The sequence below is a fragment of the Ceratotherium simum genome, chromosome 8, assembly GCF_057802395.1.
Source record: "Ceratotherium simum simum isolate JZ-2026a chromosome 8, ASM5780239v1, whole genome shotgun sequence".
In the NCBI taxonomy this organism is placed as follows: Eukaryota; Metazoa; Chordata; class Mammalia; order Perissodactyla; family Rhinocerotidae; genus Ceratotherium; species Ceratotherium simum.
This window is the reverse complement of record NC_141907.1, coordinates 51,976,527-52,003,155: the sequence shown is the minus strand read 5'-3', so window position 1 is coordinate 52,003,155 and position 26,629 is coordinate 51,976,527. Positions and strand designations below refer to the sequence as shown.

General features: G+C 34.6%; 1 protein-coding gene across 1 annotated transcript in view; it reads left to right on the top strand.

The window, feature by feature from the left end:
- EPHA5 (EPH receptor A5) overlaps nucleotides 1-26,629 on the top strand; it is a 324,586-nt gene that overhangs the window by 68,397 nt on the left and 229,560 nt on the right. The window contains exon 3 of the mRNA XM_014787641.2: nucleotides 343-1,006. Within this exon, the coding sequence (XP_014643127.2) occupies nucleotides 343-1,006 (664 nt within the window). The remainder of the gene's footprint in view (nucleotides 1-342; nucleotides 1,007-26,629) is intronic.

Genomic DNA, 26,629 nt, shown 5'->3' with positions numbered 1-26,629 from the left:
TGCATACAAATATACTTTCCATTCACTGTTCCTTGTTGTTAACCGCATCCACATTCAATTTCTTTTTATTTTTACTCTGAAATACATGTTTTGTTTCTGGGAAATATCATTTGTATGTGTTCACCTTTGTGTTATGTTGCAGACAATAAATATGTTATTAATTTATTTAATTTAAAAAGGGAAATAATTTTTTAAATTCTTGCTATGTAGCTCCTTCTCCCAATACTATATATATAAAACGCTATAGAAATTTCTACGTCTGACTTAGTTTCCTTTGACTATTTTTGCTGGTTATTTTCTAATTTTTTTGAATTTTTTGTCTTTCTATTTTATATTACACAGTGGGAAGAGATTGGTGAAGTTGATGAAAATTATGCCCCTATCCACACATACCAAGTATGCAAAGTTATGGAACAGAATCAGAATAACTGGCTTTTGACCAGTTGGATCTCCAATGAAGGTGCTTCCAGAATCTTTATAGAACTCAAGTTTACTCTGCGGGACTGCAACAGCCTTCCTGGAGGACTGGGGACCTGTAAGGAGACTTTTAACATGTATTACTTTGAGTCAGATGATGAGAATGGGAGAAACATCAAGGAAAACCAGTACATCAAAATTGATACCATTGCTGCAGATGAAAGTTTTACAGAACTTGATCTTGGTGACCGTGTCATGAAACTCAATACGGAGGTCAGAGATGTAGGACCTCTCAGCAAAAAGGGATTTTATCTTGCTTTTCAAGATGTGGGTGCTTGCATTGCTCTGGTTTCTGTGCGTGTGTACTATAAAAAGTGCCCTTCTGTGGTACGGCACTTGGCTGTCTTCCCTGACACGATCACTGGAGCTGACTCTTCGCAGTTGCTCGAAGTGTCGGGCTCCTGTGTCAACCATTCTGTGACAGATGAACCACCCAAAATGCACTGCAGCGCTGAAGGAGAGTGGCTGGTGCCCATCGGGAAATGCATGTGCAAGGCAGGGTATGAAGAGAAAAATGGCACCTGTCAAGGTAAGGATTTGCCTGCGGGTCTGCCGGGGCTGTCTGCTTCGGTTGGATCATGTATATGTATTTCTTCCAACGATTATGAGCAAATGACCTTTTACTTTGCTAATTTATGGAGATTATTTCTCTTCAACTGTGATTTCTCTCCTCTCAGAATTTTAAAATTTCTGGCAATGATGAAAGATTTAATGTAATATTTTATTGGATATACATAATTAATACTCAGTGTCTAACTTGCAATGTAATATTTCATATTCATTTTGCTTTCAGAAATTTTATTTTTGAACAAGTCCAACCAAGGGGTTACTTCTTTGTATGTAACTTTTTGTATGATTACTGTCTGCTACTCTACTGCTGTTTTCCTCTCCAAGAAAAGAGAATAGTCCTCTTTACTTGCTATATAAAATTCAAATGCAAATCTTAGGTGAGACTTGTTGTGACATGCTTTGATCTGCTTTTAAAAATTCTGCAGAAGTTCAGCCATATAAACTCCATAGGAAAATATCTGTAAGCTGTCAAGACTTAGTTTACTGTGTTGTTTACATATAATTGCTGCTACATGCTTGCTTTTAAAAATTTACAGGTCAATTTTAAATGCAGAGTAAGTAGTGCCCAAGAAAATAACCGTTTGGAGGTAAAGCCAATACAAAAAGGTCATTTCAAAGCAATTTGCACTTGGAGATTTTTTTTCTGTTTTAATTTTTCTTTTAAATTGAAATTTGATCATGCATGCTTCCCTCTTTATTTGAAAATACCCTCATTTTGCCCATAATGTGGTGAGTTGCCCTTTTAAACTTGGATATTTATCAGTGGCTTTTTGGAACAGCATAGTACTTTACGTCAAAGTGAAGAACAGCTTATGAGGAAGAAAACATTTTTTCTTAAAAAAAAAAAATCACTCATCCTTCTGAACCTGAACTTGTTTTCACCATGATGTACACATGCTAAATAGGTAATGAGAGTTAATGTGTATTAACTGAGGAGAAAACCAAATGCTGAGAAGTCCCCTAATCCCACCTGGTAGTTTCAGGTGCATTTTTTTTTTTCCTAAATCCACTATATAATGTGAATCAAACTTGCTCGTTTGTTCTGGCCTTACTGTAGGTTGGTTATAGATCCAGGGAAACAAAACTAGGAAAATTACCTGTAAATCATAGTGACTTTGCTTAATTATTTCTCAATAGAAACACATTGCACTGTATTTAAATTTCCTTTTTCAGCATCAGTCCATATTTTATCTCCCTACAGTACCATCTACAGTTAAGTGTATGGTTGTTTTTCCATATAATCTACAACTCTCTTTAGCTTTATATACATATACACATATATATGTATATAAAGTTTTATTAAATCAAAATTATATTTCAGAAGTGCTTTTAAATTTGTCAGGGAAATGAATCATATTTTATTTGTTATTGGATTTAAAGGAAAGTTCTAACTAACATTATCTTAACTGTTTTTTTTGAGCAGTCTTCTTGGTGTAAGGTGAGGATATATGTAAGTGTAGAATCAGAAGCAGGAGTTACATACAATCCATTGAATACATTTCATTCTTTTTTCTAAAATATTTATAATATAAATCTTATTATTTCTAAAAATTTGTTTACTAGTATTGTAAAGCAGCATGCTCTATTTGATTGTTGTTTATATCGTTTTAGGGAATATGTGGTCACTTTAGTTCAGAACACAGTGACCTTTGTCTTCATCCCTATTGACAGAGGATATAAAAAACCTCTGCATTTTCAGGAGATAATTTTTGATTGTTGCTGGGATTAAAACATTCTGCGGGTGCTTATCATGAAAATATCTTGGGGAAGTAGCGTTCTGACAGAATGTTTCTTAGTGCAGGCATTTACTCCGTTTCGTTCTCTTCTCATACTCTTAATGTGTGAGAAGTAGAGACCTAACTGAGAGACAGTGGGGTGAACTGGAAAGGCTACATTGTAGAAAACTTCACTAAACTGGACTCTGTCCTCATTAATGTGTCTGTTAGCCCACTCTGGTAATAGGAACAAAGGCTATGGGGTCATGAAGGCTGTGGACTACACAACCCCAGAGGGTGTTCTACACAATGTAGTCTATATGAATAGTGCCTCTTGGGGTTTTCCAATGTACAAATGGTGTGTGGCCATTCTACAAGGAATGTCAAATGTTTCTTCTATAAATAACATCTCACTGAATGAATAAATATATGTTGAAGGTTTGTTTTGGAGCATTAAGGCATCGCAGATATTCTCGAGGCATTTATATCTATACATAATATGTGTATGCAAATATAAATGTATACGGGTGTGTGTGCGCATGTGTGTGAGATATAAAATTCAACCATAACTTACTCATTCTATGATATTAACGTGCTATCCCCAAGTCTTTAAGTTGCATCTTGATGCTTGAAAGGCCAGAAATTAGGAATCCTTCTTGACATCTCCTTCCTACTCACTACCCGGTTCCATTCCGTCACAAAATATTTGTAGAAATTATCAGCCAAATATCTCTTAAAATCATCCTCGTCTCTCTATTTCCTTTTTTTCTCCAAACTAAACATATCTTGTTGAAACCTTATTTTCAAATATAATGAATGACTTTATATATAGTTGTGATTTTTGAGCTGTGTGAATGTATCACTCTACAAAAATGCAAATCTGGTTGTTTCACACACTCATCCTCATCTGTCCTGCCTACTCCCAACATACACACTTTAAACACTTCAATGGTTTCCTTTAGATCAAGTTTTTTTAGTAGCCTAAGATCCTGCATGGTTTTGCCCCTATTATCTCTCCAGACACGTCTTACACTATGCTTCCTCCCCTTCCCTAGGCACTAGCCACACTTGCTTGCTTTCTTTCAGTTTCTCAAAGACAATTTGCCACTTTCAGTACTTGTTCTTCTGTGATTCTGTTCCCTTCCCCTGGAACATTCTTCCACCTCCTTTATGCCTGTTTAACTCATACTAATCCTTCAGAGCTGTGCTCCAACACCCCTTCCTGTGGGAAGCTGTCTTGACTCTTCAAGACTAATTAGGTCAGGCATCTCTATTATTTACTCATATCTGTCCTTGAGAAAACTATTTAGAGTTAAGATTTTTGCATATATTTGTTAATTTATTATTTGACAACAACTCTCCCTACCCCTGTTAGACTACATACTCCTTGAGGGCAGAGGTGGTATATATTGTCTTAAGGAATGAGAAAGAAATCAAAAGGCAAGAGGTAGGGAAAATGAAATCAAAAGAGGAAATAGAGTGGGCAAAGGCATCAAAGAATACTACATTTTAAAAATATTGATTTATTTTTCCTTTATATTCATCTGTAGAAAATCTCCTTGGTCACACAATTTGTCAATTGTCTTTTAAATTAATCCTATTTTGGTCCTAAGATTCTCTGACCAAATTTTCAAGCTCCAGGTATTAAATCATATGTGATTGGCATATGATATATTAACTATTGTAGAGACCATCTTAGTGATTTTTGTAGACCTCAAAACATCACATACTGAAATGTGTTCATAATATAGTCTTATTATATATTTACACATAATTACTCAGTTTCTTTGATGATAAATACATGGTGGGATTTAATTAAAGATTTAACTATGTTGAGAAGCTGAAGTTTGAGTAAATCTGTTGTAATGGTTATCATATGTTAATATTTACTGTGTCTGTACTGGGAGGTGAGCAGGTAGTTGCTGACAGATCGTGCTCATGTGACCTGATATACGTGCAGGGCATGTTGGAGTTGACACGTGGGCTTTTAGAGACTAAACCTTGAGGAATCAGAATGCTAGGCAGCTCATTAACATATGGTTTCAACCTGGAAGATAACCAAGAAGTGATTCTGAAGTTCTTGTCCATTTAGCAATTTTTGAGCTATCATCTTCATGGACCTTCTTTTAACTTCCTTTAAGAGAAATCGACTACCTTTCCCATAATAATCCGGTTTTAATGAGGTAACAAAATACCGTGGTTTCTATTGTATTAACTTAAAATATAGAGTGTATTTACTCTTCTAAGGGTTACTTATATGCCTGAATTTTCTATAATAAACTGCTTTAAGTATACAGATTTATTTCTGTGAAATGTTCTTTATTTTCTGAAACTAATAATGTATTAAACCCATTTATAAAAGAATGTTTCCCTACTTGTTATTTATTATTATTTCTGATGAAATTCATGCTATTTTTTTTCCCTTAAGAGTCATATGGAATTTTTTTTGAGTACAAAATTGTTAGCAAAAACCCATGTTGGAAGTTTCTGCTTTTTATTGAAGTGAATGTGTTTGACAGAAGTAATTGAGTTCACATGAATCAAATGTTGCCTGCTGAGTTCTCTTGTGATTATGTTGCTGACTTGCTCAGATGCAAGGCAAGACCACTAATCTTCATCAGTTGCTAGTGGAATGAAGTAGTAATTTGAAATTACCCCTAGATAATTATAGTTTCACTTATATCAAATGGAGGAAAGAGATTTAGATTGTGGGTCACTGCCAAAACCAGTCAGAGTGAAGAAGGTGTATAGTGCATGCTAAAGTACAGGGTAAGGGGGGTTACACACCAAGGGCTGTGGAGAAAAAGCAGTTATTAATTGTCCAAGTGGGAGATGATTGCACAGCAAGGAAGATGTAGTGAAAATACTGAACTGAAGAAAGAACCTTGATTCAGAAACAGCACAGATTCTGCAGGGAGTAGTACGTCGATCATTCATACTTCTGGTGCATATTTATGTTTGAAACAAAATTGGCTGGAAACATAGTGTATTAGGTGTTTGCATAATTATGCATTGGAGAGCCTAGTTATTTTTAATTAGGTGGATTACCAAAAAAACATCAAAGGGGTTGAACTTTTGGTTCTATTTGGTATGCTTTTTTATGCAACGAAGGAAACTAACCTTAATTTTGAAATTTTAACAAAAGATGGCAATTATGGGAGTACAGAATGTCAATGTTGCACGTGTGTCTGTGTGTGTGTGTGTGTGTGTGTATCCCGCTGCTGTGAACCACCACTAAGACAATTAAGTAAAGTCATTTCGTCCATTTGCAGGTATTACACGTGAGACTAATAAAATAGATTTTTTTTTTCTTTTAAACTCCTCCCTTGAATAGTTTTGGATTAGTTCTATTAAAGTTTTAGAGCACACTCTGCATTCGTTTTTTTTTTTTTTTTTTTTTCTAAATCAGGGTTTCTCGACACTGGCATTATTGATATTTTGGGTCAGATACTTTTTTGCTGGGGGAGGGGGTGGTCCAATTGTGGGATATTTAGCAGCTTCCCTGGACTTTCATCCACTAGATGCAGTAGGACACTCCATTCCCCATTTTAATGCCTCCATATATTGGCAAATGTCCCCTGGGGGCAAAATTGCTCCCAGTTGAGAACTACTCATCGAAATATACTCTCTTTCCCCAAAATGAGCAGATGTGCTGCTGAAACTAAATATATTTATAGACTGGTTACCTTTGCAAAAGTGAACATTTTTTTTCTTAAAATTGTGCAGACCGAAGGAGGTGTACATTTTGAAATGTGACTAATTTAACTTGGGCATAGTGGGAAATACGCTGCTTGTGAAAGGCAGCATCTCTAGTGGTTTAAGCGCGTAGATTTTGGGCCAGAATGCCTAGATACCAATCCTACCACTGCTATTTATCAGCTCTCTATCTCTGTGCAAGTTATTGACTCTCTCTAGTCCTTGCTTTCTTCATTTCTGACTACCTTATAGCAATCCTATGAGACATTATATGAAAAGTACTTAGAATCGTGCCTAGCACACAGTGCTTATTCGGTGAACATTAGCTATTTCTTACACATCTCATTAATATGTGTCTGTCTATTGTAAAATGTAGGGTAGCTTCAGATTAGAAAATTCTCTAGTTTTCTCAAACTATATAGTATATTCTTGAGCAATATCATTTATCAAAGGATAATCCTACATTTTTATTTATTAGGTGATCAAAACTATATAAATACAGTAGAATCAGCTTTATAAAGAAGATTTGCTCTCTCGTCAGATATTATCACTCATTCTTTGAGTTATTATTGTACTAGGCGCTGTATCCTGTCTGTACAATTCCTGTATACTAGGAATGCAGACACATAGGCATACAAACGTACATATGAACTCACATCTACAGTTGTAATTTATGAGAGTTGCTAATGGCAGCGTGAATGCGTAAGTTTAGATAGGGCGGTAAGAAAACGTTTCTCTGTAAAGGTAGTGTTTAACATAGACGTGAAAAAAAAACAGCCATGTAAAGACTATGGGGAACAGCTTAACAAGCAGAGGGAGCTTTTGGTGCAGAGATCTGTTGTATTATATTAATCGATTTTGTGTCTATCTAAAATTACATTATATTTTTAAAATGTATTTGCATATTAAAATCTGAGTAATAAAAGAGCTGCTAATTCCTGCAATTACCTGATAAAAGAGGCTGTTCATATACATATTATACTATCTTAAGGATAGAGAATTCCTAATAATATCAAGGGTCAAATACATGCATATCAAACATGAAATGATTCAGTTTCTTTGTGAGTGGTATTGGTGGACGGCTGCTTGTAAATTATTACACTCATTGAAAGAATGAAAGCCTTTTCTTTTTTAAGAACTTAATGTTTCATTGGTCCAACAATGTTTAGTAGCTTGTGAATCTTCAGCTATATATGCATAATGAAAAAGGGAGACTTTGCAATGACAGAAAGGAAATAGATGAACCACTCTAATCTCTCCTTGGCAAACTTTTAATCTTGATTTGCACCCTTCCTTTCTCACTCATAAAAGAAAGTATAGTAGTGAAAATCTTGACTCTGTCTCTCTGTCTCTATGTATATATATTAGTTTAGAATACATATAACAGTTAAAAGCTCTACCTCATATTTACAGTAATAGTAATAACTACTTTTTAAATTTTACTTTGGGAAGGTCTCTAGGTTGTTTTATTATGATGATGGCACATTCCATATTGTTACTGTGCAAATGAGTTTTAACATTAATGATCTTGAGTTCCATCATGATCATATGGATGGAGAATTAATGATTCTATTTATGTTCAAGTGGCTCATACTGTACAAACACTTCTTGATAACAAACACATTAAAATTAGATGCACTGGACAGGCTCCTCTTACTATAAAAATTAATATGGAAAGATAATTATCAGAAAAAAATGTTTAATGATAAAGATCTTACAAAGACCGTATCTTAATTGGTATATTTAAAACTGATTTAAAATTCATGACATTTAAATGTGCTAGGAAACCAAAACATAGCCTTTTTGTTTTATTGTTTGCTTCTTTTCTTATTATTCAGATAGCAACAAAAGGACTTTCACAAATTCTGATAACATAAATCAGTATAGCTTTCATGGGAAAAGTTGTTTGTACAGAGAAATTTAGTGTTGAGTTTCATGTCAGTGTCCGTTCTCACAGTCTTAAGAGCAACAAGTTCAAAAAAATGAATGCAAATGATAAGAAACAAAGTAGCCAGCACTTGCATAAAATCATTCGGTAGACTTAAAACTTTAAAATTGATCTCTGAAATCACCAGGAGATTTTTGTGTGCAATAAATTACGGGAGTTGAGTTCTAAGGCAATGTAAAGCTCAGTTCAAATCTCATTCTTCCATTTGGTAGACGTATGACTGTGGCAAAATACAGAACCAGATTGAGCCCAACTTTCCTCCTATGTGAGATGTTTAATAATACAATATACACCTGCAAAGTCTGCCTGGAAATGCATAAGAAGCGTGCCTAGTTCAGGATTGGGACATGGACCAGCAGCATCAGCATGACCTGAGAACTTTTTAGAAATGTAGAATCTCAGTCCCCACTCCAGAAAAACTGAATCTGAATCTACATTTTAGCAAGATCTCTTGGTGGTTTTTTGTACAGTCAAGTTTGAGAAACACTGATATAAAGGACTTTTAGAGTGAATGCTCTTTTCTTCTTTATTTTACAGATTAGGAAACTGAGGTACAGATAAATTAGGACCATATAACTACATAAGGGCAAGACCAGAAATATATTTATACTAATCCTTTTGAAAATATGTCAAAATATTGCACTATCCTTGTTGTTTCAGAACTATTATGGGTTAATTCCATATTTATCTCCCCCTCCAGATGTTTCTTAATATAGTTTTTTGATACAGATTGTAATTATACAACTCATGACGGTATTATACCTAATGATGTTGTTTTCTTTTTTTATTTCTGCTAATTGCATCTTGACTTAGGAATCTCATACTTACTATCAATTCTTTCTACTGTTATCATGAATAGACAATATTGGCAAATTAGGGGAAAAATCAAACAGCAGCAAAGTAGAGAAAAATGTACAAAAGACACCCATGTCCTAATCACTCCAATTTATGAATTACCTGTTCATTTGGGGGATGCTTGTCTTTTTATCGACTTATAGAAGTTCCTCACATGATTTAACATTTCCTCCTACTGATGAATTATTATTGGGACCAACTTTTATCTAACTGTGCTGTTCTCAACATTTATAGTGCAACATAATAATTTTAATATTGTTGCAGGACGCACCTACAAGAAATTCCAATTCCATTGTGTGCTGCTGGCCTGGGCATCAGTATTGACTGACACCTGCCCAATGTCACACAGCCACCACGTTTTAGACTTGGGATTAGAATCATATATTTAACTTCAGATTCTTCGTTCTGCTATTGCACTTTGTACAGTATATAAACACACTTATCACAATAATTGATTAGTGATCAATCAACCACAGTAGTAGTTGGTAATAAGATATAGCATCAATGATAATCATGAATAAAAAGCACTAATTCTTCTTAGGGTCATATTTCTATAACTAATAATATGTTAAATGTTTTGTGCTCCACCTATATAGATTTAGTACACCTCCTATATGGATTAGCCTTGAAAAATCTACCTAACCAGTTTTGAGAGTTGCACAGAACACTAACCAACTAATAAGAATCTTAGCTTAATTTGTAGGTATCAATCTATCTAATTGATATATTTATATATCCTATTTATACTACTCACAGGAAAAAAGATAAGTATGCTGTTTACCTAAACTATATAATTTATCGCCCTTAAATTTAACTTATATGTTAGTCCACAAGGACATGCTAATTATTATAAAGCAGGAAGGTGTGGAGCCACTAGCTGTGGCATAGTTCTTTCTAGAAAGTGTATCATTCGTTAGCTGTAATAATAAGAATGTGAATTCTAAGCTATTCATGATCTCATAACTGGTTTTCATCACATGAAAATGCTTTTGTATCCTTTATTATTTTTGGTCATGGATGTGGATCACACCTTATCTTCTAGTATTTGATTCTCTTTGGTGTTTAAATGCGTTGTCTGCATTTAAGGCTGACCAGTAGGGATTCATCTATAAGAACTGAAGTGATTTGCTGATATGCTTTGATCTTTTCTGAGCTTGAAGATACCCTGCTCATTTGAGTGCTGTTAAGGTGTAGCTTAAAGAAAGAAAAGGAACGGAAAGAAAGAAGAGCCACTGTTTGGGGGAAGTAACAATTAGAGCAAATGATAATTTGACTGATGGATAACTCCATTTCTTTGATGGAATTGTTAGCAGGAATCAGAGTTAGAGAATGAATGCTCCAAAGTTCCTGCTGTGTGATTGTGAAGGAGAATAACAACACACTACTCCATATGCATAAGGGCTTTTCCTCTGATGAATTCAAAGCGCTTTGAAAGGGTTCCATTAGGACATTTCTTAAATAAAGGATAGGACTATCAAAATTTTATTTTCCATTTTATGGATTGGAAAGTAATGTGACGTGATCTCACCAAGGTTTCCCAGTGTTCCCCTCAGGCTTCCCTTTCCCACACTAACGCTGGGTTTACACCTCACAATCAGAAAGCAACATAATTACGTGCCCCTGTGAATGATTTCCCTATCTTCACCTAGTCCTAGTATTTTTCAATGCTAAAAGCTTCTTTTTTTAGAATCCGACTGACCTGTATTATTTATTTATTTAAAATTCTCTTTAGAAGGTTTTGTGTGTCATCTGTTTTTGCTCTCTTGATTCAAGCATGATTTAATATGTCAACACTGGTTTGCTTAACTGGGCTTGATTGTCTTCCATACTTTACTTAGAACTAGGCAGTCGCCTTTCAAGCATGTTGCTGCCTAGATAAATGAAATGTCACAACAATGAGGACTCCTTGTTTGGTGACAGCAGTAGCTTTCTTTGACACAGCGGTTGGAGAGGGGGTGGTGAGGGCATTTAAACAGTAATAATAGAGCCGACTTAGGTCGGTCCTGTTCAGGCCCACACAGACAGGCAGCAAGAGAGAATGCACTTAAACTTGGGGGAACTTCACTCTTCATTCAGGTGAAAATGAAGTTAAATCCAAAATAGGAACTTTTTTCCCACTCTGGACAAGAGGAAAACATCTGTTAGCAGTTTCCTCAAAATAATACTGAAGGATAGCACTGTATTTTTATGGTTTGATTTCTTCCACGCTTTATTGCCAGGCCTGAGATGTTATTGCTCTTAGAACATAACGTTAAAAACTAATCCATAGGAAAAAATGTTTTCCACTGTCTCCCACAATAAAAGTATTGTCTATGATTTCAAAACCTGGATTAGATTTAAAGATTGGAGGCTCATGATGCTTAGTACTTGGCACAAAGAAAATCTTCAATACATGCTAGTTAGCTTTAAAAGTTGAGAGCAATTTCAATGAGAGATAACCCTAGAGAAAGTGCTGGAGTTTTTTGTATTTTGTACTAATATTTGTTCGTGTTGCTACCGCTGCCCTGGGATGGTGACCTACCCTCCTAGGGCACGTGGAAGACTGGGAGATAGGAGTGCTTTCTGTCCAGTGTAGTCTGTGTACCAGGTCAGCTACTCATATTAGGGCCTTTAAAGACTAAGGAGGTTTCTGAGTGTGAGTTTGTGTGAGTGTAAGTGTGAAAATTTTTATCTCGGTTTAAGAGGGAAATAAACTGAACCAACCAGGCATGTTGCAAATAATTAAATGTATGTTACAAGAATGGAGAGTCCATTAATAATAAACCTTGGTCAGAGACTGAAGAAGAAGAACTTAGTCATTCAGAAAGCACAGAGTTGGGCAAGAATCTGAGTTTTAGAAAAATCTGATGAAGGTGAAAGTCTTAATCAACGGCAACCTGCATCATCAAGGGAAAGACTGGCCAGAGCGTCCCTGTGATCAGATCTCAAGAGAACTTAAGTTATTTTCATCTGAAGTTAGAAGTGAATGGAATTGGACCTTGTTCCTAGAAAATAAAAAAGTGGGCCAAAGAGAATAGTTTGACTTTCAAGTGAACATAAAAACCAATAATATACTAGAAATAATAGTGAGCTCAAGAATTAAAGTCTAAGATTTTGAACACTGGAGTTGTCAGGATATCTTAAATGGGATGGTCAGGCGAGAAGAAGAAGGGTTGACGCAGATGCCAAGACCCGCGACGTGCCCGTACTGTTAAATGTTTTATTCACATTCTCTCTTTTAAGCTTGACAACATCCTGTGAGCCATAGTTTTCTGGGGCAGCTGAAGCTCAGAGGTTAATTTTATTAAGATCACTCAAACCAAACCTAGAAAGTGGCACACTGACGTTTCAACCTAGATGCATTTGTTTCAAAGTCTGTGTCTTTCCACTGTATTATATGTTCTTCATTGAAATGCATTTGAGCTTCAATTAATTTTGTCACCCTGTCTCAGATCACTTGTGCACTTAATCTGATATCTATATGAGCAGCACTTACTGCACATCAGAGACGGAGTCACCCCGGAAAGACCTGGGAGTCACCAAAGTCATCTAGAGGAGGTTTGTGTCCCTGTATTCAGACCTCAAACTGAAGAGGTGGAAAGGCATTTTAAGGTGGCTAGAAAGGAAAAACTGTGTCAGGGCAGAGGAATGGAACAAGTAAAGAAAAGCAAGACTGAGTGAGCATAGCAAAGTATGAGTGAGAAGAGCGCGTAAGAGCATATGAAGCTCTTGCCCTGGACAATAGAGGCCCTATAATTAGGCTGTACAAATAATCAGGAACCAAACTAGAATTTATAACGTGTTTTCTATATGAATTTCCAAATGGGGGGAGAAAACCTTTTGGAATAAAACCAATATGCATGATGTGCTTGAGAGAGAGCGACTGGGCGAGTATGTTAAGAACTCTCCATCAACTTCTGACATTTTTGCTTTTTGCATTCTCGTGCAAATAGGTTACTTTGCCTTACTTATCTGCTCCCATAAATAGTACAGGAATCCCCCCGCACTTTTTTTTTTTAATGTTTTGGCCTTTTGAGTATTGAAGTGTCATTTTATTCAAGTATTGTTTTGTTTTCTTGCTTTTGTTTCATTTGCGATTGGGGTATGGAAGCAGCAAAACAAACCCAACTATATCATGGGATTGAGGAGATTTCTTAAAGATTCTGGCTAGGGAGCACCTTCTGTGCTTTGTGGACCCAATCTGATCCTTAGATTTTCATCTCCACAATATAGATACTAAACGATTCTTCACCCCCCGCCCCGTTCTGATATTACACAGTTAGCAGGTACAAGGTTTCTGATGGGAGGAGACTTGTATTTTGAAGTATTTTCATGTCATTCTTGACTGTGGGAAATTGAAAAGGAACAAAATACAAAGCAAAGTAAAAACAATATAAAAGCAAAACAAAATGAGAAAACATATCTTCATAAACAAAATAGTACAATTAAAATAATTGTCACTTCTCTGTTGACTGATCTAAATTAAATGATCAGCCTGAGCATAAGCAAATGTCCTTATGTTCTAATGAATAAAGCAGAACTGTTATAGGGAAAAAATAGTTCATATTCATGCATTATTAGACCCAGCTACATGCCAGGTATAGAGAAAACGATTTAATTCTGACAATAACCCTGACAGATATATACTGTCATTTCTATTTGATAATTGAGGAAATTGAGGCTGATGTAGATTAAATACGATCTCCAAGAGTTAGTAGTTAGCTTCAAATACAGTTTTGTTTGGCTTCAATGTATATTAATGTTGATAAAAGAACATACTGACTATTTGAAGTTCCCAGAAGTCTCCGCATTTTTTTTAATTTAAAAAATAGATAAAGCTCAATTATTTGAGTTATGTGGGGGAGAATTGTATAGCCAAAGGACAAGTGTGGAGAAAGTTGTAGCACTGACGTGAAGAAAAATAACTGCTACTTGTTTAAAAAATCAAATTCAAAGACCAATAGTTGATAATAATTGTAGAAAAAATATAAAAAGAATTAATTCTATTTAGATATATATGTAGTCAGTAATGCTACAAGAATCACAACTGAAATCAAGATTATATAATTATTATATAACTAAACTATATGACTTACTTTTAGTGAAAAAAAGTTATATTAAATTGGGTACAATTATATGAAATCGTCAATATGTGACCACTTGGAAGTACAAAAGATGGTAGTTTCATATGATCCAAAGTAATATATATGCAAACAAGCATGGTACTTTCTCATTGTTTATATCATGAAAATAATGCAGGAGTTGAGGAAAATATGACTGTAAACTCAAATTGCCTAAGAATACTCTCTCCTTCTCCCTTGCTCACTCCTTCTCTCCCTTCTTCTCGCCTTCTTTCCTCTTTTTTTTTTGAGACACTATTTTCATCATTTCAAAGATGATAACTTTTAGATTTTTCCATGTATTTCAAATGAAAAAAAAAACACTGGAGGTCTTTTTTTTCAGTTTTAGAATTATAAATATTACTAGTTTTACATAATAAGGCCAAAAAGGGAGGAGATATATGTCCCTGGCTGCTATAGAAAAATACATGTTCCTTTTCTCTATTTTGTCCAAATAGTTTCTAATTCATAACATAGTCTTTGTTTCTTTCTTTTTTTATTTCAGTGTAATTGACATACAATATCCTATTAATTTCAGTTGCACATCATACTAATTTGATATTTATATATATTATGAAATGATCACCACAATAAGTCTACTTATCATCTGTCACCGTACAGGGTTACTACAATATTATTGACTATGTTCCTTATGCTGTACATTATATCCACGTGACTTATCTATTTTATAACTGGAAATCTGTACCTCTTAATTCCCTTCATCTATTTCACTCACACCCCAACACCTCTCACCTCTGTTAACCACCAGTTTCCTGTATCTATGAGTCTGTTTCTGTTTTGTTTTGTTGGTTTGTTTTATTTTTTAGATTCCACATGTCAGTGAAATCATACAGTATTTGTGTTTGTCTGTCTGACGTATTTCACTTAGCATAATACCCTCTAGGTCTAGTCATGTTGTCACAAATGGCAAGATTTCATTCTTTTTTATGGTTGAGTAGTATTCCATTGTATATATGTACACCACTCTTCTTTATCCATTCATCTATGGAGGGATACTTTGGTTGCTTCCATATCTTGGCTATTGTAAACAGTGCTGCAATGAACATAGGTAGGGGTACACATATCTCTCTGATTTGGTGTTTTTATTTTCTTTGGATAAATACCCAGAAGTGGAATTGCTGGATCATATGTTAGTTCTATTTTTAATTTTTTGAGGAACTTCCATACTGTTTTCCATAGTGGCTGCACCAATTTACCATCCTACCAACAGTGTATGAGGGTTCCCTTTTTTCCACATCCTCTCCAACGCTTGTTATTTTTTGTCTTTTTGGTAATAGCCATTCTGACAGGTGTGAGTTGATATCTCATTGTGGTTTTGATTTGCATTTCCCTGATGATTAGTGATGCTGAGCATCTTTTCACGTGCCTGTTGGCCATCTCTATGTCTTCTTTGGAAAAATGTCTATTCAAGCCCCTGCCCATTTTTTAATCAGGCTGTTTATTTTTTTGATCTTAAGTTGTGTAAGTTCTTTATATATTTTGGATATTAACCCCTTATTGATGTATGATTTGCAAATACCTTCTCCCATTCAGTATGCTGCCTTTTCGTTTTGTTGATGGTTTCCTTTGCTGTGCAAAAGCTTTTTAGTTTGATTTAATCTCATTTGTGTATTTTTACTTTTGCTGCTCTTATATTATAATTTTAAATGTTTCTTAGAGCTTGTAGATTTATAACTGCTGATTACTACAAATGTTTCATATTTTCTGTGTAGAAAGACCGGATAGACAGCTAAATGTAACTGTAGTCTCCAGTAATCCTCGCATATCCCTGTTCTTTCCAAAGAAGTCTTACTTGCTTTGCTTCTAGAGACAAAATGATTTCTCTTTTTATCTGTATTCTGTCATTTCAGCTTCTCTACTACTAAAGTGAATGTATCCTGTTTAAACTCAGGAAGTTACTGACTACTTTAGCTCTTATGGTTAATTAAAACACACTTGGCACATATTTTTCCTCACTGAAGTGATATTTGACCTTGAAAAACTCTGAGGGCCAACTCCCAGACGAGATTTAAAACCACGTTATATATTTTTTCCTTTCTCTAATTCTTAATTATTCTTTTCTAAAGGCACTTCTGTCTTTCGTTGCTTTGATTACTTCTACTTATATCCTCTCTTAATTTCTTGTCCTTCCCCCCATTATAAATTTTTTTTTTTTTTTGTGAGGAAGATCAGCCCTGAGCTAACATCCATACCAATCCTCCTCTTTTTGCTGAGGAAGACCGGCCCTGACCTAACATCTATTGCCAATCCTCCTCCTTTTTTTTTTTCCTTTTTCTCCCCAAAGGCCCCCAGTAGATAGTTGTACGTCATAGTTGCACATCCATCTAGTTGCTGTATGTGGGACACCGCCTCAGCATGGCCAAACAAGCGGTGCGTTGGTGCGCACCCAGGATCCAAACCCAGGCCGCCAGTAGCAGAGCGCACGCACTTAACCACTAAGCCACGGGGCCAGCCTCCTATAAATTTTTACTATTATAAAATCATTTCCTTCATTTAAATACCTTACTCTTGAAGAGAACCTTAAGTTAATTCCTTAAGAGAAAGCTATTTTGGCTATGGTTATTTCTTATACTTCCTTCTCTCAAAAGAGGGCTCTTGGCTCTGTTAACTCAGCACCAAAGGACAGAGAAGGGTACTATTGTGATATATAAAGATGTAGCCTCAATCACAAATATTTGTTAAATGTATGTAGGAATTTTTCTGTCGAATAAATCATCCTCTTCGTTCTATCATTAGAGATAATAATGATAAGGATGTTGATGATGATATTAAAATAATAATAATTATAACATGCCTAACATTTCTATAGCAAATTCTATGTGCCACACACTGTTCTAAGCACTGCTTATTTATTATACAATTTGATGCCCACACAAACACACACACACACATACAAACCTTATGAATCAGGTAAAATTTTTAAGTTTTACAGAAAAACAGACAGACACAGAGAGTTTATGTAACAAGGGTAACAGTCAGTAAGTAGTGGAGCTGGGTGAAAACCTAGGCTATTTGTTTCATTCTCTGGTCTTAACTGCTATACTGCACTGGTAATGGAGAGACCAGCACACTATGTTTTATAAACACTGGTTTTTATCCTCTTTCCAAGTTTTCCCTTGATTTTCCCATCAAGGGATAACCAGTCAAAAAGAAAAAAGACCATATGTGTAATCATTATGTGAGTGATTTTAAATAGACTTCATAACAATATTCTCATAGGATATTCTTTTCATTAAAAACCTCAAGAACCCTGAGACACTTTACTTTTTTCTCATAAAGAGAATAATTCAAATACAAAGAATTTCCATTAAGAATGACATTTACGTATATGCAAACTCTGTCTAAAAATAAACACAAATTGTTATGAACTAAGATAGCAATATTTTTATTCAAAAGTATATTAGTATTAAAGATGGGAGAAACCCTTTTCTACTGGATATTCAGTTTTTGCTCACACTCAGCATCCCTTGTTTCCTCTGCTACTTTTATTTTTTTTTCATTTATTTTTTTTTGTGAGGAAGATCAGCCCTGAGCTAACATCCATGCTAATCCTCCTCTTTTTGCTGAGGAAGACCAGCTCTGAGCTAACATCTATTGCCAATCCTCCTCCTTTTTTTCCCCAAAAGCCCCAGTAGATAGTTGTATGTCATAGTTGCACATCCTTCTAGTTGCTGTATGTGGGACGTGGCCTCAGCATGGCCGGAGAAGCGATGCGTTGGTGTGTGCCCGGGATCCGAACCCGGGCCGCCAGTAGCGGAGCACGCACGCTTAACCACAAAACCCCGGGGCCGGCTCCCATCCTCTGCTACTTTTAAACATGAGATAGAGAAAAAGCTCGTGTATATAGGTCTGTTTTGTCACATTTAAGTATTTTTTTGGAGGAGAGCAAGGGAGCTGTGTCATGCCACCCCACAATCTAAAAAGATCTTTATTCTATTATCAAGGTTTTTCAAGAGAGTATTTTGAAATAGAAATGTGAAATATTATTTTTTAATTTTAAAAATACTCCTAAATAAGAGCTTAAATAGCATAATTAAAACATTAAAGATTGGCGTTTTCAGCTGAAGATAATTTATCTTTTCTCAGGCATCATTCTGACTGTCCATCCAACAGTGAGTTAGTCACAAAAGAGAAAAGTATTATATTTTGAATAAATTGATAGGAGTTTATTTTTGAAGAAAATATTCCCATTTCAGATTTTAGTTATACCTTGTCCATTTAATTCATTTTATTGTTTTAAGAGGAAGAAGAAAATTCTTAGTTATACGACTAGGGAGATTAGATATAAACTATAGGGATTTACTGATTCCATTGGGATTGATCATATATTGATATTTTAGATGACTTTTTTTGCCAAATTAATATAAATTGTTAATATGTTTTACATTTCACATAAATAAACACTACATATTCATTTATACTTAGTATATTTATTTATACTTACATATAATATATTATATACATATATTATATATATATTTAATCTACCTTCTTGGAAGATGCATGATATTAAAATATAATATTTCATTTTTTCATTATATTTTATGTGAAAAACTAACAAATATATCTTTCTCATTTAACAAAATAAAATTTTACATGTTCTGAAGGGTGATAACCACAAGCCATAGGGAAAAGTGCTGGACCACATTCAAATTAGCCTTATTGTTCTATAATATCTTACTGGAGTACAAGGTTAATTAGTACCATAAGCAATATGTATTATTCATCACTGCAATCAGGCTTTTATTCTGCTGGGTCTTTATCAACTGCAAATTGTTGTTCTTCTTATAACAAAACCTTGATAAACTATTGTCATATTTAATTTTACTGAATTATGCTGGTGATACATACATTAGTTCATGTATTTTAAATATTCTGTAGATGCCATTCCCATCTAGAAAAATAGACAGTAAGATTAAAGACTAATGTCCTTTTCTATAGGAAGACATAAACTTTCAAGACAATGAATGTAAATTATTGTTGCTTTATTGTAGACTTTTTTTTTTAACTTTGTACTCATTTTCTCTGTATTCTGTAGAGAAAGGTTTAATAATATCATATTTAGTGACAATAGTTACTCATTAAATATTGATTTTTGAAATACATTTTCCTCATATATTTATAAAATTATTAATTAATTTCCTTTCCTGGTAGAATATAAACTCCCTGTGACCAGGGACTTGGTATATCAGTAGCACATAGAACAGTGACTGGCCTATACCTTAAACATATTTTTAAATAAATTTAATGCACATGCATGTACATGTGTGCAAGTAAGAATATATGTCAGTTGATAACAGTTTAGTAGGATTTTTATTGTAGAATTAAAAACAAAGAAAGAACATCTTGTCTCAATTCTAGTTCCTATATTTCCCCTCCTCTTTTATAAAGGAGACAAAGCTAGAAGAAAGGAAGAGTGGAGGTAATGGCAAAGGCAATATAGAAATGAGTTTCTAGCATGTAATTCAAAGTTACAGAATCAAAAGACAGTCATCTAGCTGAATCCCAGTCGTCATTTTCCTTCATTCTATACCTCTGCAGACTGAATTTTCAATAAATATAGGTAAATTGATAAATGTCTCCTTTTCTTCTTTTTTTCAGAAGTCAGACCATTAAGAATATCCACAAACAGCATAGCTGCAAGCCAGTTGCAATAGAGAGTAGAATCCAATTTTAACTTTTCCTCTCTCTCCAGGGACTACACAAGTTACTTTCATAGATATCTCTGTAACCTTCAATTATTCGGAGACCAGTTATCAGAAAATTGAGCAGCAAGGCACTTCAGTTTATTACTTTTTGATAATTTGTCCATAAACAAATTCTCTTTCTTTTCCCATAGGATATGATTAGGAAAATATTTGAGATTGTTTTCTTTTCTTCTTTCCAATTGCCAGTCACTTCTGATATTCAAACAATAATGATTTAGTCTTTGCCCTCCAGAGGAAGAGAAAAATAAGAGAAAATATTTTAGGAGGAAGAAATACCTAGTTTTGCTTATCTGATGCATAGTTTTCCATGTAACTTAGAGTCTAAAATTTAAAATGGAAAGTTATACAAGGTGTAGTTAAAAATACCTATTCCCCTGCCTTAGCCTAAGAATAGAATTGTGGCATCTGGAAAATTAGTCATAAATTGTTTGTCTCATGGAAATTTCTACACATATGTAAGTTACCACATTAACAATGTTGGTTTCAATCTATTAAATTATTCTTTCTTTCAGAACATATTGAAGATTTCCTTTTATATATTTATTTTTTCCTTAATTAATTTTGAAATGTTTAGTGCAACCCAGGTCCTGGGTAGTTGAGGAGGAAGGCCATTTGTAGGAGAAAAAACAAAGTTCTGAAATATACTTATTACTCACACCCATACACACTCCCACATAATCAAACATGAATACTTTCTACTTTTTCAGTTAAACTTTGTTACTTAGATGATTTTGTTAGAATTTTAAATGTCTAAGTGCAAAAAATTGCAGACAAAAAATTGTTAAAACTCTTAAACATTTATCTTATGACTTCAGCATATAATACAAAGTCCATTTAGAAACCTTCCATTAAATGAGTATGAAATAGTTATTATGTCCATGGATTAACTATTCCTAGCCTATATTTTATTTAAGGAAGTAAAATGCACTGAAGACATTTCTAACTCAAAATCTGATATAGAATTTTAGCCTACTATGGTTAAGATAAATAAGAATTAAAAATGTCCTTATGGTTGATATATTTTAAAACTCGTTATCTTTAGTCTGTGTAATCTATATAAACCCATGGAATGAAAGATACAGTTTAAGTTTTGAAGAACCCAGATTGATGAATGAATGCACAGATAGTTAATAGTCTTTCACAAACTACCTCTGCCAGAAATAGATGACTGTGGGTAAGTCACTTTACTTGCTAGAGTCTCGTTGGTTCAGTCTTTGAAGCGACAGATTGGCTTAGTACGGTGCTTTTCAGAATGGGTTTCCTGGACATATTCTTCTGGTCCCTAAAGGTCTTTATTAGGATGTTTATGGTTTCATTTCCAGAAAAATCTAAAAAAATGTCCTAGTCCTTTTGGGCTGCTAAGAAAATACCAGAGACTGGATGGTTTATAAACAACAAGCATTCATTTCTCACAACTCAGAGGGCCGGAAAGTCCAGGACGACGATGCTGGCAGTTTTAGTGTCTGATGAAAGCCCTCTTCTGGGTGCAACCAGATTGTCGCTGTGTCCTCACGTTGTGGAAAGGACTAGGGATCCTTCAGGAGCCTCTTCTATAAAGCATTAATCCCATTTAGGAGGGCTCCACCCTTGTGACTTCAGCTCCTCCCGAAGTTCCCACACACTAATACCATCACCTTTGGGGGTTAGGATGTCAACATATGAACTGGGGGGAGGGCACAAACATTCCAATCACAGCAGAAAGTAACATAAGTATATTCTAAATCTGAGTACTGGCAGGATGTGCATTTTCTTTAGGTCTACTCTTGCACTGTTTCAAAGTAACCCTATATTCAGATTAAATTTACATAAATATTAATTCTGCAGAGTAAAGGTAAAAGAATGGAGCTGGCTAATTTGTAAATGATACCGGACCAAGAGAAATTCAAATGAAAATAATATTCATCGTATGAGTGAGTTTCACAGCCTTTAAATATAGAATGCGTTCAAAAGAATTGAATCTTCACTTTGTGTTGAACTCAAAAGTTCCCCGAGTAATGACAGACAGTAGTAGAACATAGTCTTTTAGTTTCAACTAAATAACATAATCTATCACATTAATTAGATTGTTAATTTGCATTTTATTGGCTCTGTTTTTGCTTGTATTAACTTCGTAAAATTATTTGGTTTTATAGTAATAGCAACTATAAGCTAATAATTTTATTTTTAGCTTATATTTGTATATATTAAATAAGGTAATAGAAATTTTTAAAAATTTTTAAGTAAATACTGAGAGATTGAATTTTTTTTCTTTTAAAAAGTAGCAACATTATTCAAGTTTTAGAACTATTCTAAAGTGATCTCTGTCTCTTTTTTCTTGAAAATGAAATCCTTGGATTATTATCAGGCTTTAGTACTTTAGTTTATGCACATTTACCATCAACTATACACCTTTCAGGATATTTTCTTAAATATTAATAGAGGGGATTAAATTTTTAAATGATAGAAGCAATCTTCTAATCTTTGCTGCACAATCAGTATTTGCACTCGTCTAAGTTATTTGCTCTTTAAATATATTTATATTTTTTCCTAGGAATTATATTCCTAATTTCATAATTAGGAAATACTTTGAAATTTGTTTTTCACATCAATTATATATAGCAAAACATTAAATGTAATTAGACTCATTAGACTCGGTTGTTCCAATATTCATATATCTCACATTGAATCTTCCCTTAAGCTACACTGCCACAACCCTGCAATGACAGGTGGCAGTTTAGAATACATATATACATCTATATCCTCCACCCCATTGCCTACAGTTCCACATACAAATAATTCTTTTCGGTCTTCTAGTTATTCATTCATACCTAGGAAGAATGACACTGACAACGTTAACTAATGAAATGAAACAGTAGAAATTTCACCTTCTCAGGCCAAACTGCTTATTTAGTTACTTTGTAGTTAAAGAAAAAGGAATTCCCATAAGAGTCTTTGAATAATTTTTAAAAATTTTTAAAAAGTCTAAAGAAAGTACCATACCTGCTGGTTGTAAAATTATGCTTTATATAGCAATTTCTGTCTTAGATCAACATTTCAAAACACCAAGTAAAATAATTATTTCTTACGTTACGCTGCATTTGCCGGTTTAAGGTCTAATTGAAAATCAAGTTAGTATACTATTTGATTATTTCCAATTATATACTCTTACCATTTTTAATGGTAAGCTTTAGCATTTTACACCAATATGGAATTCTCCACATGAAAAAACTGTGATTATAGGCTCTGGAAACATGCCAGAATGAGTAAAAGGCAGCAGAAAGGGCACATATGTGTGGTTCTTCTCTCATATTTTCTTTAGTTTTTTGCCAAATTATTGCTTAAGTCTTGATACTAATATTGTCCACATATTTGTTGGTAAACCTCAAAGACCTGTTTTCTAATGTGTCCTTTCTGTCCCCCTTTTTATTAAAAAAAATCTAACAATATGCACACTTTTAATTGCAAAAAGTAAAATCTTTATCTCCATAAAACTTTAATTTACATACATTCTTCACTTAGTGGAAGTCCTTACTAGTTTTGCATTAATTACTGTCAGCATTTTGCACAGAACATATATATATTAGTGGCTCAGATCATGCAGAGCATGTGCGGGTGGGACAGTCATCTAACCTGTATGTCTGTCTCCCACTGCTTAAGGGGCCTCACCGGGCCGCCACACCCTGGTTCCTTGAAGACGAACTGCTGGCTCCTGCCCCTTATGATGGCAATGGAGAGGCTGAGCACTGAGTCCCTGGCTTAGCAGTGCCTTTCCAGTCTTCTCCTCTACCCGTGGTGTCTGTTACTGACCCTTCCATGGGAGAGAGGGACGAGGAAAAAAACCACAGCCATCATTTTTCTGAGTGTAAAGGTTTGGAAGAAACAAGGCTGCCTATTACGTGAGGTATGTATGTATTACAAAAATCATCTGGGGGTGGGGGTGGAGTCATATTAGGGAGGGTGTTATATGAGAAACTCCGTAGATAATCTGACAGGACTTCAATTATACTTTTGAGAAGGGTGTGGAGATTAGATAGAGATAGAAGTCTGAGATAAAAATTAGGTATAGATGTATTGATATATAGACATATCCCAAGAAGTAACCCATTTTCATTCATTAAAATTATTTATAATTAACTTATATGTAACTATTCAGTAAATATTAATTGAGGGCAATTAAGTGCTAGATTTTCTACTACTAGGACACAAGATGAACAAAGAACAAAAATTTCCTGAGTTCACAGAGAAGATTTCTAGTCTAATTGGTAAGCAACCAGTCGGGCGTGAGAGAAATGTGACAGAATTTTGTAAAGGTGCTTCAATTTTGATGCTCAGTACATACTTTCCATTTGACTTTTTTTCTTTGAACTTATTTCCAGAAACTGTGGCTGGATTTCTACTGATATTTTAGAGTCTAGGTAGTTAGTTGCATTTCTTCGTGTATAATACAATGTTTTTGTCTAAAATTTTAAACCTTAGTTGTAAATAGTCTATTTCAAATTAAAATATGAATAATGGTATATATGAAAAATTTGCCTAAAACTTTTAGGCAGAGGAATAATAAGTAAATTGGGCTTAAATTATAATTATGTAAATTAACTGACCTTGGAAGGGCTTTTCCTGCATTAGTCTCTAAACACCAAATCAGTCGCTTATGAGGCTCAGTAGATGTGTAGTAATTTATTTCACATGCTACTGTCATATACACATGATATAGCAGATTTTTTTTTTTTTTTTTTTTTGGTGAGGAAGTTCAGCCCTGTGCTAACGTCTGCCAATCCTCCTCTTTTTTTGCTGAGGAAGACTGGCCCTGGGCTAATATCCGTGCCCATCTTCCTCCACCTTATGTGGGACACCGCCACAGCAGGGTTTGCCAAGCGGTGCGTCGGTGCGCGCCCGGGTTCCGAACCGGCAAACCCCGGGCCGAAGCTCTAGCACTTAACCACTTGTGCCACCAGGCCGGCCCCTATAGCAGATGTGTTTAATCTCATAAAAATGACGTAATTGTCACTCATTTGTAAAGCCTTTGAAGTGAACCACCTAATTATCACATGAATAAACACAGCTAGAAGTATTAATTAAAGAAGATACCTTGCAAATACTGAGGTCCAATAGATAAAAATGGTCTTTTACAAACGGAGATTCTCATATAAATTTTGAAAAATAATATATATTCAGTTAATATAAAATTTACTCTTCAATAAATAAACTAAAATTATAGTGACAGCAAATTAAACCTAAATCTGTTAGTGAGAGAATAAAACCTAAGTGAGAGAATAAACTAGTAATAATTATAAAAATAAACCTTACTTTCAGATAGAATTTTTAGCAAATGTTTCTTTCTTTGGTTAGAAGTAAAATACACATGCAAACATTCTATTAGTAACAGTGTGAGAAAGATTTATACATGTTCAAGGAAAATAGGATTTCTTTTTCTGTTTCTGTGGTGTATAAAATTCATCTCTTTCTGTGTGGAGAGAGAATGTCATTCAAACTGATGGACATGGAGCGAGGTGGCAAGGGACCTAGCATTTGCATCAAATATGAAGTCAAGCTCTGAACTCCCAGTGGTGCTGCTCCAAATGCCTGCCTGTCCTAACTTCACAAACTTTTCTTGTATGTCTGGGGTGAGAGAGCTCCCAAGTGAATAGAGTTATAGAGTACGTGACAATCCATGGTAGGAAATAAAGAAAATATGCCAAAGTCTCTGGTGAGTAACAGGAAGTTTTAGTTCCTCATTTTTATGTTTTACACTCAAATATGTGTATAATTTAGGGATGGCACTGAACCTATTGGATGAATCAAAATTGAGAGAGATGACTGTAAAGATGCTGTGCCTCTTTGGGTGAATGATAATCACACATTCCACAGGCTGCATACCTTGTACTTGTCTTATTATTATACTTTACTATTTTCTCCACGTAGGAGGAGAACTCTGCCGTGGGGATGTTTCTGGAAAGCAGAAGTTTAGACCAAAATTGGAAAATGTCATGCCCTTGACTAATTTTATATAATTATTTCTAATAGAGTTCTCGTTACCTTGGGATAGTGGTGGTGAGGTTGCTGTTGGGTTTATTAATAGAGTTTTTTTTTTAAAAGAACAAATTTAGAACTAAATCTGATTATAGACTTGATCCCCTCCCTTTATAGGGTGAGGAGAAGGAGAAATGGCATAATTTATATGAGGGAATAAACCACTAAAATGCTAAATATAGTGCTTCCATCCTTTTGCTAAATGTAATGCTTCTATCCTTTTGCAGAGTGTTAGGGGAAAAACATTGAGTCATTGAGTAGATATTTTCAAATAGATAGTTTCACTGGGTAGTAGAGTATTCAGATAAGCTAACATCTCCATGCGGAATTATGCAAACAGTAAGTGGAGAGACTAGATGATTTCTATGTCATAAAGTTACTGAGGGGAAGGATTTGGGCAGTAGGAGGAGGATGTACATGGAGGGCTACTCAGCTTGGTAGGAGTACAAAAATTTGGGTTGCTCACCATCTAAGGTGTTGAGCAGTAGAGATGCTCTAAAACATGGCCAGCCAAATTTCATTGGGAAAGAA